This window comes from Elephas maximus, chromosome 2 (genome assembly GCF_024166365.1).
Source record: "Elephas maximus indicus isolate mEleMax1 chromosome 2, mEleMax1 primary haplotype, whole genome shotgun sequence".
Classification (NCBI taxonomy): Eukaryota; Metazoa; Chordata; class Mammalia; order Proboscidea; family Elephantidae; genus Elephas; species Elephas maximus.
The window spans coordinates 147,243,647-147,265,514 of record NC_064820.1 but is presented as its reverse complement, the minus strand read 5'-3'; the positions used below and the strand labels follow the sequence as shown (position 1 = coordinate 147,265,514).

General features: G+C 38.1%; 1 protein-coding gene across 3 annotated transcripts in view; it reads right to left on the bottom strand.

The window, feature by feature from the left end:
• The window catches only part of DDX46 (DEAD-box helicase 46), a 71,406-nt gene that overhangs the window by 15,988 nt on the left and 33,550 nt on the right, over positions 1-21,868 (bottom strand). For all 3 annotated transcript variants that reach the window (XM_049873677.1, XM_049873678.1, XM_049873679.1), the window contains exons 14-18: positions 12,768-12,932; positions 12,085-12,247; positions 6,457-6,650; positions 4,329-4,466; positions 3,865-4,014 (exon numbers count right to left, since the gene is read on the bottom strand). In XM_049873677.1, coding sequence (XP_049729634.1) covers positions 3,865-4,014; positions 4,329-4,466; positions 6,457-6,650; positions 12,085-12,247; positions 12,768-12,932 — 810 coding nt within the window. The remainder of the gene's footprint in view (positions 1-3,864; positions 4,015-4,328; positions 4,467-6,456; positions 6,651-12,084; positions 12,248-12,767; positions 12,933-21,868) is intronic.

The following is a 21,868-nucleotide window of genomic DNA, read 5'->3' as shown; positions in this document are numbered from 1 at the left end:
GAACAATATCATTAGTATCACATGCAATTAAAATTTTTCTGAAGATAATTCAAAAACTTTTACAACAGTACATCAATGAGGAACTGCCAGAAATTCAAGCTGGATTCAGAAGAGGATGTAGAAAGAGGGATATCATTGCTGATAGATCCTGGGTGACAGCAGAGAATACCAGAAAGATGTTTACCTGTGTTTTACTGTGTATACCATAAAAAACCCTATATAACATTGCTAAAAATGGGAATTCTAGAACACGTAATTGTGCTCATGAGGAAGTCTACACAGACCAAGAGGCAGTTGTTCAAACAGAACGTGGGGATACTGCATGGTTTAAAATAAGGGAAGGCGTGTGTCAGGGTTGTATTCTTTCACCATACTCATTCACCTGTATGCTAAGCAAGTAATCTGAGAAGCCGGACTATATGAAGAAGAATGTGGTATCAGGATTGGAGGAAGACTCATTAACAACCTGAGATACGCAGATGACACAACCTTGCTTGCTAAGTGAAGAGGACTTAAAGCACTTACTGGTGAAGATCAAAGACCACAGCCTTCAGTATGGATTACACCTCAACATAAAGAAAACAAAAATCCTCACAACTGGACCAATAAGCAACATAATGATAAACAGAGAAAATATTGACATTTTAAGAATTTCATTTTACTTGGATCCACAATCAACACCCATGGAAGCAGCAGAGGGCAAATCTGCTGCAAAAGACCTCTTTGAAGTGTTAAAAAGCAACGATGTTATCTTGAGGACTAAGGTGTGCCTGACCTAAGCCATGGTATTTTCAATCGCCTCATAGGTATGCTAAAACCGTGGTGGTGTAGTGGTTAAGAGCTACGGCTGCTAACCAAAAGGTTGGCAGTTTGAATCCACCAGGAGCTCCTTGGAAACTACAGGGCAGTTCTACTCTGTCCTATAGGGTTGCTATGAGTTGGAAGTGACTCCATGACAACGGGTTTTTTCATATGCATGCGAAAGCTGAACAATGAATAAGGAAGAGTGAAGAAGAATCAATGCTTCTGAATTATGGTATTGACAAAGAATACTGAATATACCATGTACTGCCAGAAGAACCAACAAATCTGTCTTGGAAGAAAAACAGCCAGAATGCTCCTTAGAAGCAAGCATGGCAAGACTTCATCTCAGGTACTTTGGACATGTTATCAAGAGGGACCAGTCCCTGGAGAAGGGACATCATGTTTGGTAAAATGGAAGGTCAGCTAAAAAGAGGAATACACTCAATGAGATGGAAGGTCAGCTAAAAAGAGGAAGACACTCAACGAGATGGCCTGACACAGTGGCTTCAACAGTAGGCTCAAACATAGCAAAAATTTTGAGGATGGCCCAAGACCGGGCAGTGTTTCATTCTGTTGTACATAGGGTCGCTATGAGTAGGAACTGACTTGACTGCAGCTTACGACAACATGAGTCAGAATAAACTCAACTGCAATGAGTTGGACAGATTCTGGACCTTAACTACCAGTGTGGTCCTGAACCAAATACTTCTTTTGGGCCTCAGATCCTCAAACGACAGGATCAGACTGAATTCCTGATTTCTAAAATTTTGTTTTGAACTAACGTTTAAAGGGTATGTCAAAAAAAATGTTCTATGATCAAATATGTTGAAAACTTTCTGGGTTAAAGTTAAACAAACTAATTAAGGATCTTTTACAGCCTTTTATATAGTAACGTGTGTTTTATATATATATATATACACACACACATACAGGGAGGGGCATAGTGGTACATATTAGGCGGATTCTCCAAAATTACTTTACTACACACCGTCTCTGAAGCTCACAGGACTGGAGTTCCAAAGAATACACTTTGTGAAACCCTGAACTTGTAGCCCTTAAAGGCCCCCCATCGCTGAGCCGCAGATAATGCCATAAGGTAAGAACACGGGCTTTGAAGAAAAATGAACTCGGTAAAAGATCCAACTTTTTCCCATAACAGCTGTGGGTTATGGTTTGAATTGTGTCTCCCAAAATGTGTTGTACTTCCTAACCCCTATACCTGTGGTTGAACCCCTGGTGGCACAGTGGTTAAGAGCTCAGCTGCTAACCAGGAAGTCAGCAATTCGAATCCACCAGTTGCTCCTTGGAAACCCTATGGGGCAGTTCTACCTTGTCCTATAAGGTCACTAACTGACTCAAAGGCAACCCAGTAACCCAGTGCTGTCGGTCGAGGTCGAGTCGATGTGGAAAGGCAAGGGGTTTTTTTGTTTGTTTTACACCTGTGGTTATAATCGCATTTGGGAACAGGTTTTCTTTGTTATGTTAATGAGACATGACTGGTGTTGGGTGTGTCTTAAATCAATCTCTTTTGAGATATAAAAGAGATTAAACATGTAAGCAAGAAAAGCACAGATGGGAAAAGAGAGATGCTAAGCCACATGAAGACTGCCCAGGAGCAGACGTTCAAGGGACAAGGACCTTCCTTCAGAGTGGACAGAGAGAGAAAGTATTCCCCTAAAGCCATAACCCTGAATTCAGACTTCTAGCCTCCTAAACTGTGAGAAAATTTCTGGTTGTTAAAGCCACCCATTTGTGGTATTTGTTATAGCAACACTAGATAACTAAGACACTGTGTTACCCTGAAAAAGTTATTATTTCTAAGTTTCAGTCTCCTCAGTTCTAAAATGGGAATACTCTGAGTATCTACCTTATATAACTGTTGTGAGGGAAGAAATGAAATACTCCCTGTAAAGCACTTGGCACAGTGCCTGGCACTTAGCACAAAACAAAACCAAACCTGCTTCTATCAAGTCAATTCTAACTCATAAAAACCATATAGGACAGTAGAGCTGATCCATAGGACTTCCAAAGCTGCAATCTTTTATGGAAGCAGACTGCCATATCTTTCTCCTGTGCAGAAGCTGGTAGGTTCAAACCATTGACTGGTTAGCAGCCGAGCACTTTAACCACTGCACCACCAGGGCACTTTGTAAGCACTCAATAAATGTTGGTTGTTATTATTATGATTTTTTTTATTACTGTTTTGTTTTGTAACTATTAGGTCCCTAGGTGGCACAAACGGTTTGTGCTTGACTACTAACCTAAAGGTTGGCGTTTGAAATCACACAGCCACACCGTGAAAGAAAGGCCTGGTGATCTACTTCCATAAAAACTATACCTGAAGAAAACCCTATGGGGCAGTTCTACTCTGTAACACACAGGATCGCCATGAGTTGGAATCAACTTGATGGCAACAGGTTGCATTTTTTGGTTTTTATAACCACCGAACTAAAAAAGATAAAATCACTATTAGTGCCAATGTTGAATTAAAGGTGTGGGAGCCAGGAACTCTCTTACATTGCTATAGCGAGTGCACACCAGTACTCCTTTGTTGGAGGACAATCTGATAATGTTTTTATGACCAAACAGATATACCCTTTGACTTAGCAATTCTACTTATGAATTCATTCTCAAGACTTAATCCAGTGAGTGTGCAAAGATGAATGTACAATGAAGCAGCTTAAAAGCATTAAAACCTGGGACTAATCCATATTTTGAAAAACAGGGTTTTGACTAATTAAACTGAGAAATCCATACAACAAAATATTATGCAGCCATTAAGAATAATGTATGAGTGAATTTACTAAAATAAAAAAATTCAACATAAACTGTTGTAAAAAAGGTTATAAAGCAATATGCCCAATATGTTCCTATTTTTATAAAAATATACAAATACGAACATATGTGAATACATGTATATACACAGAAAAAAGCTGGGGAAACTACACACCAAAACATTTCCAGTGACCAGCTATCTCAATAAGCTTATGGCAAGACCTTCAGTACCAAAGCAACAAGAGCTTTAACTGGCAAGAACAAGCTTAGAGCTACAATACTTACATCAACAGCAGCATCCTCATCATCTGAGTCCTGCAGACCAAGAGCTGCTTTCTGTAACTTCTTCCTCTCATTAGCCAAAGCTTGTTCTGTTTCATCGAACTTGAATCCCTTACCAGAGAACCCACTACTCTTTTTAATTATTTTCCCCTCCTTTCAAGGAAAAACAAAAAAGTTAATTTCATAACAAAGACTTTTTAATGTTCTGGAACTTACTGCATATAAGTGTTTTTCAAGGCAGGATATGCCAGGATAACAAAAACACAAAGTCATTTGAGCATGTGAGAAAGTTAAAGGGCTCTTTGTAGACTACAGCATCTAAGTTCAAGCAAAAGAATTTTGTTTTCACTTTTTTTCCTCTCTAAAGAGATAGCTGAAAATAATTATACCAAAATTTGCAATTATTAAACATTCAAGGTTTAGAACACATTAATAATTTACATAAAAATAAGAGGTTACAAACTCACAGCTTTCTGTTGGTCTTTGAAATCACTCCAAAGTTTCTCCAGGTCAGGAGGTACTGCAGTGCCTGACAATTCAAGGGCTTTTATTATGTCACCAGCATAGCGGGCCTGATCTTCTGTGATAAAAGTATAGGCGTAACCCTAACGAATGATGAAAAAGCAGAACTATTAGACAGTAACAAGATGAAACCTGCTTAGATCACAGGTAAGATAAAATCTGAACCACCTAATAAATCCTCTTAAGACTGATACCATTACTAAAGAACTTTAAAAGATACGGAATCGTACTACATTCTTTAATGGTTCAAAATGAAATATCTAAGTTTAATATTTAAAAATAGTTAGGCAAAAATGAACAATTCTAATGTTTTTATTGTTGTTGTATGTTGTCAAGCTGATTGAGACTCATAGTGGGTCTATTGCCCCATAGGATTTCCTAGGCTTTTGGTTTGGTATGTAATCTTTATGGGAACAGATCGCCAGGACTTTTCTCCCTCCAAGTGGCTGGTGGGTTCAAACCACCACCTTTCGGTTCGCAGCCAATTGCTTAAGCATTGCACCACGAGGGCTTCTAATTTCTTTATATGTAAGCACAAACATTTATGATTTTATATAAATGCACAATTGTGTTGTCAGATGTATTAATTTTCTTTATTGTTTGCTTGCATACCCTTCCACTACAACCTTCCACAACACCTCACCCAAGCAAACCCATATTAACTTCCTAGTATGTATCTTTCCATATTTTTCTCTAAGACCAATCAATAATATATACTAAAAATATTTATGTATAAATGTAATCTGATCGATGTTTTAAAAATTAGTTGTTTTATATACTTGTTTATTTTTATAACTGTTTTACAAAAATGAGATTAGCTGCATCACCTCCCTGGGACTCTCTGAAGTCTAAGGCCTCACATGCCTCCTGCAGCCTAAGGAGTTTTTTGGTTCATGCAAGAGAAAGGCTGAAGTTGGAAGTAGAGAGGCAGCAAACCACATTCAGGTTGTCAACACAAAACATGCCGTCCCTACCTGTGGATTCTTACAAATTTTAAAATGTGATTTAAGATTTTGTTTCCAAGTATTCATGGAATTTGACCCTCAGCCTGCTTTTGTACTGCCCATAAGCTAAGAACGGCATTTACGTTTTTACAGGGTTGTACACATACACACATGTGACAGAAATCATACGTGGGTCACAAAGACTAAAATATTTACTACCTGGCCTTTTACAGAAAGTTTCCCAACTCCTCAGAATACCTCAGATTAAAAGAATAAATGTATCACTAGTTATTATTCCTCATCTATAAAACGGGATTACAGTAACTCAAAGGTATGTTGTAAGGATAAAATGAGATGATATATGTAAAGAACTTAGAACAGTGTCTGGCACATAAGTACTCCATAAATGTCAGCCATTACTAATATTACTGCTTCAGTATGGTGAAAGGTCCAGGGTTGGAATATCAAACATGTCATGGTCAATGTCTCCAACAACTGATGCCTTGAGTTAGCTCTGCATAGTTATCAGAATATGCCTGAGTCAAACAATATATTGACATGTATATGTGTACACACACACGTACACACATTTTATGATCCCACATTTAAAAAAAAAAAAATTTTTTTTTTTTTTTAAAAATGCAATGAAAAATCCAAAACTAAATACATGCACATATGCTGCTGCTGTTGTCAGGCGCCACTGAGTCATTTCAACTCATAGCAACCCTAGAGGACAGAGTAAAGCTGCCCCATGGGGTTTCCAGGGTGCAGCTGGTGGATTTGAACTGCCGACCTTTCGGTTAGCAGCTGAGCTCTTAACCAGTATGCCAAGAGGGCTCCATATATACATACAGGTGTGTGTGTGTGTGTGTGTATACAGAAATTTTTACTGGGGGGTTAAAAAAAACTAAAAGGAACACAAACTATTAACAATATTTGCCTAAGAGAGCAATTTTAACAATACTTTGACATGTATGTGTATATAAATGATTAACATTAACTGTTCCCCCCACTCTACTGATTAAGGGTTTTCAAAATATCTCGTAACTCCTATTACCTACTCCTTAAAGTACTAAATACCTATACTTTCATATAAAAGAAATTAACTTTAAAAAACCTATTTTTTTACTTTGTTGCCTGCTCTTCCAGTTCGTCCTGCTCTGTGCACATAATCTTCATAATGGTTGGGGCAGCTGTAATTTACTACCAGAATCAGATGTTTCACATCTAGCCCTCGGGCAGCAACGGAGGTGGCCACAAGAAGTTTGCAGGTCCCATTTTTAAAGTCATTTATGATGCTGTCTCTGTCATATTGATCAATACCTGCAAGTAAATTAAAGAGTTGTAAAGAAAAGAGTTCAAATTAAATTTTTCATTTCCTCTGACACTCAGAGAAAGAAGTTAAACTGAGACTAAAGAACAAATTCAACTTATACTGACTACTTCCAATTTGTAAAATAGGAAATAAAAGACTAAGGAAATTTAATGACAAAATCAGAGGTTACTGCTATCAACTTAATTATGAATCTTCCAAATCTGCCCTTGTTTTTGCCATCTTTTCTTTGGTATAAGGCTTACAACCGCAGAGGCCCAATTTCAGAATCATAAATCAAAACCTGTTCTGGGAGCAAAAGGAGAAAAGGCAGGAACAATCAGCCTACACTGACAGAATTCAGATCTTTTCTTCTCTCGTAGGTTTAGAATCTTGCTACTTAGTGTTGTCCAAGGACAAGAAGCCTTAAGGACCAGAAATATCGGTAGTATCCCCTGAGAAAGTGTTAGAAATGCTGAATCTCAAGCCCTCCCCAGACCTTTTGAATCACAATCTGCATTTTAACAAGAACCTTAGGTAATTACATACACATGCTATAGTTTGAGGAGCACTAAAAAGTACCCAAGTGGATCTCTCTGAAATACCTGACACAAAGAGCCTCAGGATGACTGACAAAGCAGAGTATGGAATAACAAAATGCTCTATTACTAGATGCTCAGGCCAGAAATACATCCCATGAGGTGCCCAGGAATCCCTGGTACTAGAGAAAGGAATGGAATAAATTCTTAAAATGTTAAAACCTAAAGCAGGAGATACACTTAAGATTTCACTGAAAAATCTGGGTTCAACGTAATGCAGAATATTTAGTTTTTTAAAATATTTATCAATAGAAATTTACATCACTACCTAAAACTTTAAAAGTACTCTTCAAACACTGGGTTAGAGAAAACATCTGGTATTATATCAAAGAAACGGGGCTCTAACACTGGACACAAAAATCTCCTAAGAAAAACAATACCAATATAAAGTTAACTTTATAATTAAAAGACACAAAAACTTTTACATAATAAGCCTAAGGAATCCTGACACAAGTGCGCACATTTGATCCCTCATAATCAAATGTTAACTAAAGCATGTGGGGTGCCTACCCAGCAACCATAACCTTTTTTTTTTTTTTTTTGTGGAGAATATATACAACAGAACATACACCAATTCAACAATTTCTACACGTACAATGCAATGACACTGATTCCATTCTTCAAGTTGTACAACCATTTTCATCCTCTTTTTCCGATTGTTTCTCCTCACTAACATAAACTCACTGCCCTCTTCCCCCAGGTTTCCTATCTAATCCTTTTAGTTGCTGTTGTCATTTTGATCCCATATAGATAGTTCTTGAAAAAGCACAATTCTCAAGGCAGATATTCTTTACTAATTAAGCTTAACTATTGTTTGATGTAAAGAAGACTTCTGGGGTATTTTTGGCTTAAGGTTTCAAGATTATTTCAGGGCAACTCCTTCAGAGGTTCATCCAGACTCCATGGGTCCAGAAAGTCTGGACTCCATGACAAGTTGAAATTCGGTTTTGCATTTACCCCCTTTCAGCCAAGATTCTTCTATAAAATCTTTGATCAAAACAGTCAGGAATGGTAGCCGGGCACCATTCAGTTCTTCTAGTCTTATGACAAAGAAGGCTGTTGTTCACGCAGGTAATTAGCCACACATTCCATTTCCTCCTCCTATTCCTGACTCTCCTCCTTTCTCTGTTGCTCCAACCCTCCTCCTTTTTAAAACAACCCCAGATTTGTTCACAAATCCACCCAATCCATGGTCATTATATCAAATGGGAGGTGAGCATCATTTTCAGTCTCAGGAGGTGAACCATTAGTTTAATCCAGCCCTTCTCAAACTTCTGTGCTCAGGACACCTTTAGATTCTTAAAATTAATAGACTCAGAAAGCATTAGTTTATGTAGGTTATCTCTTGATTTAATTTATCAGAGGTTGTAACTGAGAAAATTTTAAAATATTTGTTAAAAAATAACAATAATAAAGCCATTACATTTTAAAATAAGACATACTTTTGTGAAAGTAACTTTTCCTAAACATAAAATGGAAACCCTGGTGGCATAATGGTTAAGAGCTATGGCTGCTAACCAAAAGGTCGGCAGTTGGAATCCACCAAGCGTTCCTTGGAAACCGTATAGGGTAGTTCTACTCTGTCCTGTAGGGTCACTATAAGTCAGAATCGACTGGATGACAACAGGTTTGATTTTTTTTTTTTGGTAAGCATAAAATAATTTATTAAGACAAATGGCATTGTTGTACATTTTTGTAAAACTCTTTAATGTCTGGCTTAACAAAAAGATGGTTGGAGTCTCATATTTCTTCAGCATTCAAAACCTGTTGCAATAGAACATGTCACATTGCCTCTGGAAAACTACACTGCACCCTCATGAGAGAATGAAAGTGAAAAACACAGATAACATTGTGGGATTATTATGAAAATATTTTTGACATCACAGACCCCATGAAAGGGTCTTAGGAACCCTCAGGATTCCAGGACCACACTTTGAGAACCATTACTCTAACTGAATTCCAGTCCCCTTGCCCATAAATGATTTAGGTATAAACATGTGATGCAATTCTATCCAAACAGATAAAAGAGGAAGTACAGACAGGGGCTCATGGGAAAATTCTTCCTTTCTCGTAAACACACACACACATTTCCTACAATATAGAAGTCCTTACTGGACCAACCCTCCTGTGGATAATAACTATGAACTCTGGACAAAATATAAAAAATAACTACTTGAGTGCACTAGAGAGTAACTAAAAGCAGCCAGAAACTGGAAAGGGGTTGGTACTTGAAAGAATATAATGACACTGGTTGAGTCTACAGGGTTTTATTAATTTATTTTTTAAACAGCTTTTTGCTTGGGGACAGACCCTGGGAAGTTCAAGTAAGGAAGTTAAAACTTGAATAGAAACTCAGACATGAAAAAAACAGAAGAAAGAGTTCAAGACCAACTTATGACTTGAAAAGCAAGGAGATTAAATCCTGAAAAGAACCACAGAGCAAGTACCATCAACTGTGCATATAAATTCTACACAAACTTCTGGCTGACCACTAAACTACACATGTATAGTGCAGACTCCAAGAACCCAAACATGGCTAAAAGAAATCAATAGATATTTGAGAGGTTGCCCATTACAATGAAGACAGAATTTGAAATTTGGGTCCAGCAAAGTTAATGGCCTATTAAAAAAAAAAGATCAACACTCTTTAGGTGACCATAAGAGAACCAGAGTCTCTATACTGTATCATTCACAAAATCCAGTATACAAACCAAAATTACTAGACATCCAAAGAAGCAGAAAACATAAAACAAAAGCAAAATAAAAGACAATGTAGATTAATATCAAAATGACCCAGGTGTCATAATTACCAAAAAATTTAAAGCTAAAGCACCTATTAAAACTATGATCAAAGAAATTTTTTTAAAAAGCTCATAATGAATGAATAGGAAATCTAATCAGAGAAACAAAAAAGTATAAAAGAGAACCAATTGGAAAGTCTAGAACTAAAAAATACAGTAACTGAATTTAAAATTTGACTAGATCAGCAGATGCAAGATAGCAAAAGTATCAATATTAAATTCAGGATAATGGAAATTAACTCCATATGAAATCTCAGATCTCCTGAAAGAAATGAAGAACACTAGAATTGGCAAATATAAGACACTATCTCAAAATTTAATTTCTTTAAAATTTTTAAAGCGAAAGTTCTAACACTGTATGGAGGTTATAATATATGTAGGCGTAATACACAAAACAACTATAGCATAAAAACCACGATAGACATGAAGATGGTAAACGGACATAAAATTAACGCAAGATTGTTTTATTTTACATGAAAGGTATATTAACTTGAAGAAAATTGTGAAAAGTTTAGGATGTATACTGTAATCCCCAGAGCAACCATATAAAAATAATGCAAAGAGGAACAGATAAAAAGCCAACAGAGAAATTTAAATGGCATTTTAAAAATTACCCAAATTATCCAAAAGAAAACAGGAACAGAACAAAAACAGATGGGACAAAGAGAAAGTAAATAGCAAAATGACAGACCTAAGTCCAATTGTAATCAAGCATATCAATAATTATACTAAATGTAAGTAGACAAACACTCCAATTAAAAGGCAAAGGTTGTCACAATAGGTTATATATATGTGGTCTACAAGCGATAGGCTTCATTATAAAGACAGAGATAAGTTGAAAAGAAAAACACATGCCAGACAAACAGTAAGTATAAGAAGGCTAGAAGAATTACATTAATATTAGATAATGTAGAGTTTAAGAAATAGATTACCAAAGATAAAGAACATGTCATAAACACAAAAAGGTTCAATTAGTCAAGACGACCTAACAATCACAAATGTGTACACAACTAATAACCAAGCTTTACAAAACACGAAGCTAAAAAAAGATAGAAGACAGAAATAGACAAGTCCACAATCATGGTTAGAAACTGACATCCTAAAACTACACAAAAATTCAGCAAAGACAGAAGATCATGTGAGATGATATTTTCCCACCAAGAGGGGAGAAGTCTATGCCTCCATCCTCTTGAATCTGGGCCAGTCCTATGACTACCTAGTTCAATAAGAATATGGAAGAAGTAAAAGCTCTGCCAGTTCCTAATATCATCCTTAACTGGACTGGCAGCTTTCAGTTCTTGCCAATTGGCCAAGCATCCTCATGGAGAGGCCCAGAAGGGAAAGAACCAGGGCCCCTGGCCAACAGCCTGACTGAGCACCCAGTCAGCAGCCAGCATCAACTTGTTAGCCACATAAGTGAGTCAAATTAGAAGCAGATCCTCAGCCCCAATTGAGCCACCCCAGCTAACACAGCATGAAAGAGAGACTACACGTACCAGGTGCGCTCTGCCCAAATTGCAGATTTCATAAGCAAAATAAATGACTGTTGCTGTCTTAAGCCACTGAATTTAGGGGTGATTTGTTACAGAGCCATAGATAACCAAAACACTTGGTTAATGAAAATTAGTCAAACTCTCTATTTCATATGTTTGCTGTTCTAAGTTTCACATCTATATAACAATGGTGATGTTACACAGAAATTAAGACACTGCTTTAAAATTTCAATTTAAAGCTCTATGAAGCATGAAAACCTCTAGGTGGCATGTTACAATACAAAGAATGTAGCATGAGGAATCAGAAGATTAAGTTCAATTCCTCTTTAGCTGCTGAATGGCTATGGAATTTGGGAAGATCAATGCATTTTTGCCTTATTTTCTTTATCACTGAGATGGGGTAATACTAATGGTTAGCCTGAGATAAATTATAAAAAATTTAGTCGTTATATAAAAAAAAAAAAAGTAACTGTTATCATATAGAACACAGCACGCTATTAACAAGTTAAATATTTAACAGATATTTCATGCATGAATGAAAGTAAATATTACCTCCGTGAAGAGACATGCAAGGATAAGATGCTCTCATTAAATCCTTTAGAAGACCATCGGCATGTTCTTGCTTGTCCACAAATATAATAACAGATCCTGATTCTTGATAATGGCCTAGAAGCTCAAGTAACTTCAAGAATTTCTTTTCTTCTTCAATCACAATCTGAAAACACCAAATTATACCAAGTTAAATGGAGTGAAAATGCAAATCCACCTCTTCCAACACAAATATTCTTTTTCTTTGTGATGAATGAATAAATGACAATATCTTGGTATATCTTTAGGAAGGGCCGGGAAAATGTTGGTTTTACATGGTAAACCAGTAAGACCGGAAAAAAAAAAACTTTAACTTTCAGAGAATAAGAGGTTTGCAAATCTGGGCAAAATGACCATCTGTTCTCTCTGCCTTTTTTAATTTCACATCCCATAAACCAAAGAATAAGACAGATATTTCTATCTAACAGCCCATCACTTCTGGTGGGAAAAACAAAAAAGAACATTTTAAAGAGTTTCATGGACTAGCACATTCAAGCGTAACTGATAAAATGTCGAAAGCGGCAGTTGATGTACACTACTTAATTTTAAAAATAATCTGCCTACCTCACAAAGAATGACCCCCCCAAAAATTACACACACTGCATAAACATCAAGGGAACTGGGGACACCCTAAGGATAGTACCCACCACTTGTTGCTCCACATCTGAGCAAACCACACTCCTGCCTCCAACCTGCACTTCAATGGGTTTACTCAGGATTCTACGAGCCAAAGCCTCCATAGCTCTGGGAAAAGTAGCTGAAAACATAACTGTCTGTCGATCAGGCCGGACATTATCCACAATGCGCATAACCTACGGAAACATTACAAATAAATACGGTGAGCACAGGCTCCAAAAATTATAAAATGCTGAAACTAAATAGAAAGAACTTTTGGGCATACCTACATCTGTGGCCTTTAAACTTGTTACTTCAGAATATCATGGTTGATCCCCGCCCCCCACCCCCCGCCAATTCGCTCCTCTCACCCGTTACCTGTTGCTCTCAAATCAATTCTGACTCATAGCAATCCTATAGGACAGAGTAGAACTGTCCCATAGTGTTTTCTGGGCTGTAATCTTTATGGAAGCAGACTGCCGCATCTTTCTCCTGCGGAAGAGCTGGTGGATTCAAACCAACAACCTTTTGGTTAGCAGCTGAGTGCTTAGCCACTGTGTAACCAGGGCTCCTTGGTCCTCTCACAGTTCCCCTATATCAAGAAATGGCAACTCTAGTCATCCAGATGCTTAAGCCAAAAATCTCTCTCTCCTGTCACATTATCTCACATACTATAAAAAAAATAAACATACTATACATCAATAAATTCTGTAGTCTCTATCTTCAAACTATATCAAGAATGTAACCACGCTCCACTGCTATCACTGCTTTCCTTCATTAACTCAATGTATTTTTACTGAACACCCCTTACGTGCCAGGCATAATTCTAAGAACTAGGAATACACGCTAAAAATAGATAAAAACTCTGTCTTGAAGGACCTTACATTCTAATGAGGGGGGACAGATTAAACAAACAAATATATTATGTGTCAAATGGTGATAAGAGCTACAGAAAGAAATAAAACAATGATGGACTGAGACTAGTTAGGAGGTACAGTGAAGGCATCTATTGCCTCAGTGCAAATAGAGCCCCAGAGGAATCAAGGAATCCTGGGTTTCTTATGGTGCCTGGTATAAACAGGAAAAATGACATAATGAATAAGATTACTGATGATGGTTTCAAGGCAGATATCAGTAAGTGCAGGGAAAATTGGAAGACTGAAGATCTTACCAGGAATACAGAGCTCTGGAGCCACATTTCCAATCCTACCAAGATGATAAACAGAGTCTGGGAAACAGATGGTCCTATCCAAGGTAATTGGAACTCCTGCATCCCTAATTCAAGCCTCAACCATCTTCATCTGGATTATTTCAACAGTCTCCCTGCCTTTACTCCCACTCCATCTCAAATCTATTCTCCATTCAGCAGCCGAAATGATGGTTTTAAAACATGTCAGGAAAAACCTTGAAAACATTACGCTGAGTGAAATAAGCCAGACACAAAAAGACAAATATTGTATGTTCCCACATATACATGAAATATTTACAATAGGCAAATGCACACAGACCAAAGGTTATTAGTGGTTACCAAGGGATAGGAGGAGGGTGGAATGGGAGTCACTGCTGAAGAGGTATTGAATTTCTGCTTAGGGTGTTATAAATTTCTGGAAATGATAGTGGTGATGGTAGTACAACATGATGAATGTAATTAATGTCACTGAATTGTACACTTAAAAATGGTTAAAATGGCAAATTTTGTTGTATGTATTTAACCACAATAAATTTTTTTTTAAAAAAAGCATGCCAGTCCTTTCAGTTAAAAATTGACCAACCACATACATTTACTTCGATGGTGTAGTAGTCAGATGCTTCCAGTGGTCCCTCTTACAACAAAGACCCAAGAAAGCAAGTGAATCGATATATATGTGACAATCTAGGAGACCTGAACATCAAAGGAAAAGTTCAGGAATCAGACTGAGTAGCATGGGGAGGGAAAGACGGTTCAGAAGCAGCAAGGAGTTGCCAGACCTAACCCGGAACCAGCACCCTGCAGGCTGAATCAGCTGGTGTGCGCCGTGAGGCACACGTCTCCCACATCAGGAGAGGCCAAGTGGTGGAGAGTCTACTCAAGCCTGCAGAACCACTGAAAAGTGGTGCTCCATCAGCAAAAGATGAGTACGTGCATCTAACCTACTGCATGGATCAAAAAAACACCCTGTTTGGTGAGAATCTCTCCCTATTTACCTGCTCTCTCCCCACTGTGCACTGGATCTGAGCCGGCTTCTGCGATTGCTGCTTCCCCTGGGCCAGAAATAGGACCCACCCTGCATCCTAAGCCATTCTCCTGGCCTTGGGAGAATTAACAAACAGGAAAAAGTAATCTGCTGGGAATTCAGGGCAGGCACAGCTCCTTTGCCTAGGTACAGAAGTCCATGGACTTTCAATGTCTTTCACCCCTGCACAGACCTGTATGGACCCATTTCAATATCGTGGGCCCTCTTTAGCACAACACAACAGGGTATATACCTGAAACCTAACTTCACTGTATCAGCTCCATGGTGGAGTGGCAGGTTCATGACATCTGACACTGCTCTGCCCATCAAGCAGGGTCCTGACCTACTCACATCAGGGGCCTGAGGACTGGTGGCTCTACCCACACCACCTGGCCATCTGCGACAGGGGTCCAAGAATAAGTAGTGCCTCCCAGTCCTTACAGCCAACAGCACTGGGTGCCCATAGTCCGGCTACAAAACCCACCCACCTATACACTTTAGGGAACAGAGACAAGCTTTCCTCACAGACACTCAGCAGCAGCCCCTGCCTTTCTCAGCACGTGACCCCCTACTGCAGCCAGATACCTGTGCCTACTCCAATCACGTCTGCCCATCTAGGACTGTAGGTGAGAGGCTGCACCACATACTTGGTGACTGACTACCTGGACACCTAATCTGAATCCCTACAAGACTACTCACATACCTAGTAACAGATCTAACCACCTGGTGACAAAACGTTAGAGCTTCAAAGGCGCCAGTAATCAAACCAGCTCACACGACCAGCCTATTTGGGCATATCAAAACAAAATAAGAAGCTAGGACACAACAAACAAACAAACAAACAAAAAATAAACATAACAATTTATTGATGGCTCGGAAACAACAGTCAATATCAAATCACATAGACAGGCAGACCATGATGGTTTCAGCAAGCTCCCAAAACGAAGAATCAAGAAATCTTTTGGAAAAGAGCACTTATTGGAATTAGCAGAGGTAGAATACAACAGATTAATATACGGAACTCTTCAGGAGACCAGGAAGGAGATCAGGCAAAATGCAGAACAAGTCAATGAACACACAAACTAAGCAACAGGAAAACTTAAGAAGATTGGAGAAGAGCATAATGACAAATCTAAAAGGCAGCAAGAATCCACAGAGAGACAGCAAACAGAAATCCAGAAGATTAACAATAAAATGTCAGAATTACACAACTCAATAGGAAGTCACAGGAGAAGAACTGAGGAAATGGTAGTCAAAATTAGTGAGACTTAAGATAAAGCACTTGACACCAACTTATTTGAGGAAAAATCAGATAAAAGAATTTTTAAAAATGAAGAAACCTTAAGAATTATATGGGACTCCATCAAGAGCAATAACCTATGAGTGACGGGAGTACCAGAATAGCAGGGATAACAGAAAATACAGAGAGAACTGTTAAAGATTTGTTCTCAGAAAACTTCCCTGATATTGTGAAAAATGAGAAGATATTTATCCAAGATGCTCACTGAACCCTACACAAGGTAGATCCCAAAAGAAAGTCACCAAGACATATTATAATCAAACCTGACAAAACCAAAGGTAAAGAGAGAATTTTAAGAGCAGCAAGGGATAAACGTAAAGTCATCTACAAATGGGAGTCAACAAGATTAAACTCGGACTACTCAGCAGAAAACAGGCAGGCAAGAAGGCAATGGGATGACATATGCAAAGCCTTGAAGAAAAAACCCTGCAAGCCAAGAATTCTATATGCAGCAAAACTATCTCTCAAATATGATGGTGAAATTAGGGCATTTCCAGATAAACAGAAGTTTAGGGAATTTGCAAAAACCAAACCAAAAATATAAGAAATACTAGAAGAAATCCTCTGGTTAGAAAATCAGTAACATCAGATAATATGCCAAGACTAGAACACAGGACAAAGCAACCAGATATAAACCCATATAGGGAAGTCACAAAAATAAATCAAAGCTAAAATAATGAAAATAGGGAAAGAGAGACATCAATATGTAAAAGACAGTAACGTTAAAACAAAAAAGAGTGACTAAAAAATGCAGTCATAGATCTTTCACATGGAGAGGAAGTCAAGGCAATACAAAGAAATAAAAGATTGGTTTAAACTTAGAAAAATAGGGGTACATATTAAGGTAACCACAAAGGAAACTAACAATCCAAGACATCAAAATAAAAAACAAGGAAAACATTAAGAATCAGCAAATACAAAATCAACAATAATGAAAAACAGGAAAAGAAAATACTTAAAGAAATATGACTCAGCACTGAAAATTTAAGCGGAACAAGGAAACTGCCAACAGCACAAAAAAAAAAATACATCAAAATGACAGCACTAAACTCATACCTATCGATAATTATGCTGAATGTAATGGACTACATGTACCTATAAAGAGACAGAGAGTGGCAGAATGGATTAAAAAAACATGATTCGCCTATATGCTGCCTACAGGAGACATACCTTAGACTTAAAGACACAAACTAAAACTCAAAGGATGCAAAAATATATACCAAGCAAACAACAATCAAAAAAAAGGAGTGGCAACATAAATCTCTGTCAAAATAGATTTTAAGAGAAAATCCACCACAAACGATAAGGACACTACAAAATGATTAAAGGGTCAATACACCAGGTATAAAAGAACAAAAAAACCAAACCCAGTGCTGTCGAGTCGATTCCAACTCACAGCGACGCTATAAGACAGAGTAGAGCTGCCCCACAGAGTTTCCAAGGAGCGCCTGGCGGATTTGAACTGCCGATCCTTTGGTTAGCGGCCATAGCACTTAACCACTACGCCACCAGGGTTTCCATACCAGGTATAGATAACCATAATAAATATTCACAGACCCGACGACAGGGCTCCAAAATACATAAAGCAAACGATAACAGCCCTGAAAAGAGAGTGAGACAGTTTCACAATAATAGTAGGAGACTTCAACACACCATTTCCAGTGAAGGACAGAAAATTCAGAAAGAAGCTCAATAAGGACATGGAAGATCTAAATGCCACAGTCAAGCAACTCTGGATCTCACAGACATATATAGAACACTCTACTCAGGAGCAGCCAAGTATAATTTCTTTTCAACACACATGAAGTATTCCCAGAACAGACCACATATTATGGCCATAAAGCAAGCCTTAACAGAATCCAAAACATCAAAATATTACAAACCATCTTCTCTGACCATAAAGCCATAAAAGAAGAAATCAGTTAACAGAAAAAAAAAAAATCAACCACATGGAAACTGAACAACACCTTGCTCAAAAACTACTGGGTTACAGAAGAAATTAAAAATGGAATAAAGAAATTCACAGAATCAAATCACAATGAAAACACTTCCTATCAGAACCTTTGGGACACAGCTAAAGCAGTGTTCAGAGGTCAATTAATATCCATAAATGCACACATACAAAAAGAAGGGGCAAAAATCAAAGAATTATCCCTATAACTTGAACATATAGAGAGAGAGCAACAAAAGAAACCCTCGGGCACCAGAAGAAAGCAAGTAATAAAAATTAGAGCAGAATTAAATGAAATAGAGAACAGAAAAACAATTGAAAGAGTTAACAAGATGAAAAGCTGGTTCTTTTAAAAAGGTCGACAAAGTTAATAAACCACTGGCCAAACAAAAGAAAAACATGAGAGGAAGCAAACAACCTGAATAAAAAGTGAGATGGGCGATATCACAACAGACCAAACTGAAATTAAAGAAATCATAACAGAATACTATGAAAAATTGTACTTCAAATTTGAAAACCTAGAGGAAATGGACAAATTTCTAGAAACACACTACCTACCTAAACTAATACAAACAGAGGAAGAACAACTAAATATAACAAAAGAAAAGATTGAAAAGGTAATTTAAAAAAACTCCCAACAAATAAAACCCTGGCCCGGACGGCTTCACAGGAGAATCCTACCGAACTTTCAGAACACAGTGGACACCACTACTACCAAAGGCATTTCAGAGCACAGAAAACGATGGAATACTCCCAAACTCATTCTGTGAAGCCAGCATATCCCTGATACCAAAACTAGGTGAAAAAAAAGAATGAAAAAAAATTACAGACCAATATCCCTCACAAACATAGATGCAAAAATCCTCAACAAAATTCTAGCCAGTAGAATTTAACAACATATCAACTGGGATTCATATCAGGTATGCAGGAATGGTTCAACATTAGAAAAACAATCAATGTAATCCATCGGACAGATAAAACACAAGAACCACACCATCTTATCAATTGGTGCAGAAAAAGAATTTTATGAAGTCGAACACCGATTCGTGACAAAAACTCTCAGCAAAACAGGAATACAAGGTCTCTCAGTCATCTGCTGCCCTATAACAGAAATGCAAGTGCATGGCTTTAACACAGAAAAGTTTATTCTCTTACTGTCTAGTAGGGTACAAGTCCAAATTCAGGTTGTTACCTCCAGGGAAAGGCTTTCTCTCTCTGTGGGCTCTGGAGGAAGGTCCTTGTTATCAATCTTCCCTGGTCTGGGAGCTTCTCAGGCACAGGGACCCCAGGTCCAAAGGACACGCTCTGCTCCCAGTACTACTTTCTTGGTGGTATGAGATCCCCATATCTCTCTGCTCCCTTCTCTCTTCTGTATTTCAAAAGACATTGGCTTAGGACACTATCTAATCTTGTAGACTTCATTGATACACCTGCTACTAATCCATCTTTTTACATCATAGTGGTAGGATTTACAACACACAGAGAAATCACACCAGATGATAAAACAGTAGACAATCATACAATACTGGAAATCACGACCTAGCCAAATTGACAGGTATTTTCGAGGGACAGAAGGGAAATTCCTCAACATAATAAAGGGCACTTATACAAAGCCAACAGCCAACATCATCCTAAATGGAGACAGTCTGAAAGCATTCCCCCTGATAATGGAAACAAAACAGGGGTGCCCTTTATCACCACTCTTATTCAACATTGTGCTGGAGCATACTAAAAAGAGCAATTAGGCTAGAAAAGGAACTAAAGGGCATCCAAATTGGTAAAGAAGGGGTAAAAGTATCTCTATTTGCAGATGGTATGATTGTATACAGAGAAAAGACCAGAGAATCCACAAGAAAGCTACTGGAGGTTACGAGGGGGGAAGCGAGGGAGGGTGGGAGAGGGTTTTTTACTGATTAGTTAGTAGATAAGAACTACTTTAGGTGAAGGGAAGGACAATACTCAATACACAGAAGGTCAGCTCAACTGGACTGGACCAAAAGCAAAGAAGTTTCTGGGATAAACTGAATGCTTCAAAGGGCAGCGGAGCAAGGGCAGGGGCTTGGGGACCATGGTTTAAGGGGACTTCTAAGTCATCTGGCAAAATAATTCTATTATGAAAACATTCTGCATCCCACTTTGAAATGTGGCATCTGGGGTCTTAAATGCTAACAAGCGGTCATCTAAGATGCATCAATTGGTCTCAACCCACCTGGATCAAAGGAGAATGAAGAACACCAAGGTCACACGATAACTATGAGCCCAAGAGACAGAAAGGGCCACATGAACCAGAGACCTACATCATCCTGAGACCAGAAGAACTAGTTGGTGGCCAGCCACAATCGATGACTGCCCTGACAGGGAGCACAATTAAGAACCCCCGAGGGAGCAGGAGATCAGTGGGATGCAGACCCCAAATTCTCATAAAAAGACCATACTTAATGGTCTGACTGAGACTAGAAGAATCCCAGTGGTCATGGTCCCCAAACCTTCTGTTGGCCCAGGACAGGAACCATTCCCGAAGACAACTCATCAGACATGGAAGGGACTGGACAGTGGGTAGAAGAGAGATGCTGATGAAGAGTGAGCTATTTGTATCAGGTGGACACTTGAGATTGTGTTGGCATCTCCTGTCTGGAGGAGGGATGGGAGGGTAGAGAGGGTTGGAAGCTGGCAAAACTGTCACGAAAGGAGAGACTGGAAGGGCTGACTCATTAGGGGGAAGGAAAGTGGGAGTATGAAGTAAGGTGTATATAAACTTATATGTGACAGACTGACTTGATTTGTAAACGTTTACTTGAAGCTCAATAAAAGTTAAAAAAAAAAAAAAGAAAGCTACTGGAATTAACAGAAGATTTCAGCAAAGTATCACGATACAAGATAAACACACAAAAATCAGCTGGATTCCTCTACACCAACAAAGAGAATTTCAAAAGGAAATCACCAAATCAACACCATTTACAAGAGCTCCACAGAAGATAAAATGCATAGGGATAAATCTAACCAGAGACGTAGAAGATCTATACAAAGAAAACTACAAGACACTACTGCAAAAAAACAAAAGAGATCTACACAAGTGGAAAAACATACCTTGCCCATGGACAAAAAGACTCAACATTGTGAAAATGTCTATTCTACCCAAAGTGATCTACAGATACGATGCAATCACCATACAAATTCCAATGGCATTTCTTAATATGATAGAAAAACAAATCACCAACTTCACAAGGAAACGGAAGAGACCCCTGATAAGTAAAGCATTAATGAAGAAGAAGAACAAAGTGGGAGGCCTCACACTACCTGATATGAAAACCTATTATACAGCCACAGTAGTCAAAACAGCTTGGTACTGGTACAACAACAAATACATAGACCGATGGAACAAAATGGAAAATTCAGGTGTAAATTAATCCACCTATGAGCACCTGATACTTGACGGAGGCCCAAAGTCCATTAATTGGGGAAAAAGACAGTCTCCTAACAAATAGTACTGGCATAACTGGATATCCATTGGCAAAAGAATAAAACAAGACCATACCTCACACCATACACAAAAACTAACTCAAAATGGATAAAAGACCTAAATATAAAATCTAAAACAATAAAGATCATGGAAGAAAAAAAGAGACAAAGCTAGGAGCCCTAATACATGGCATAAACACTATACAAAAC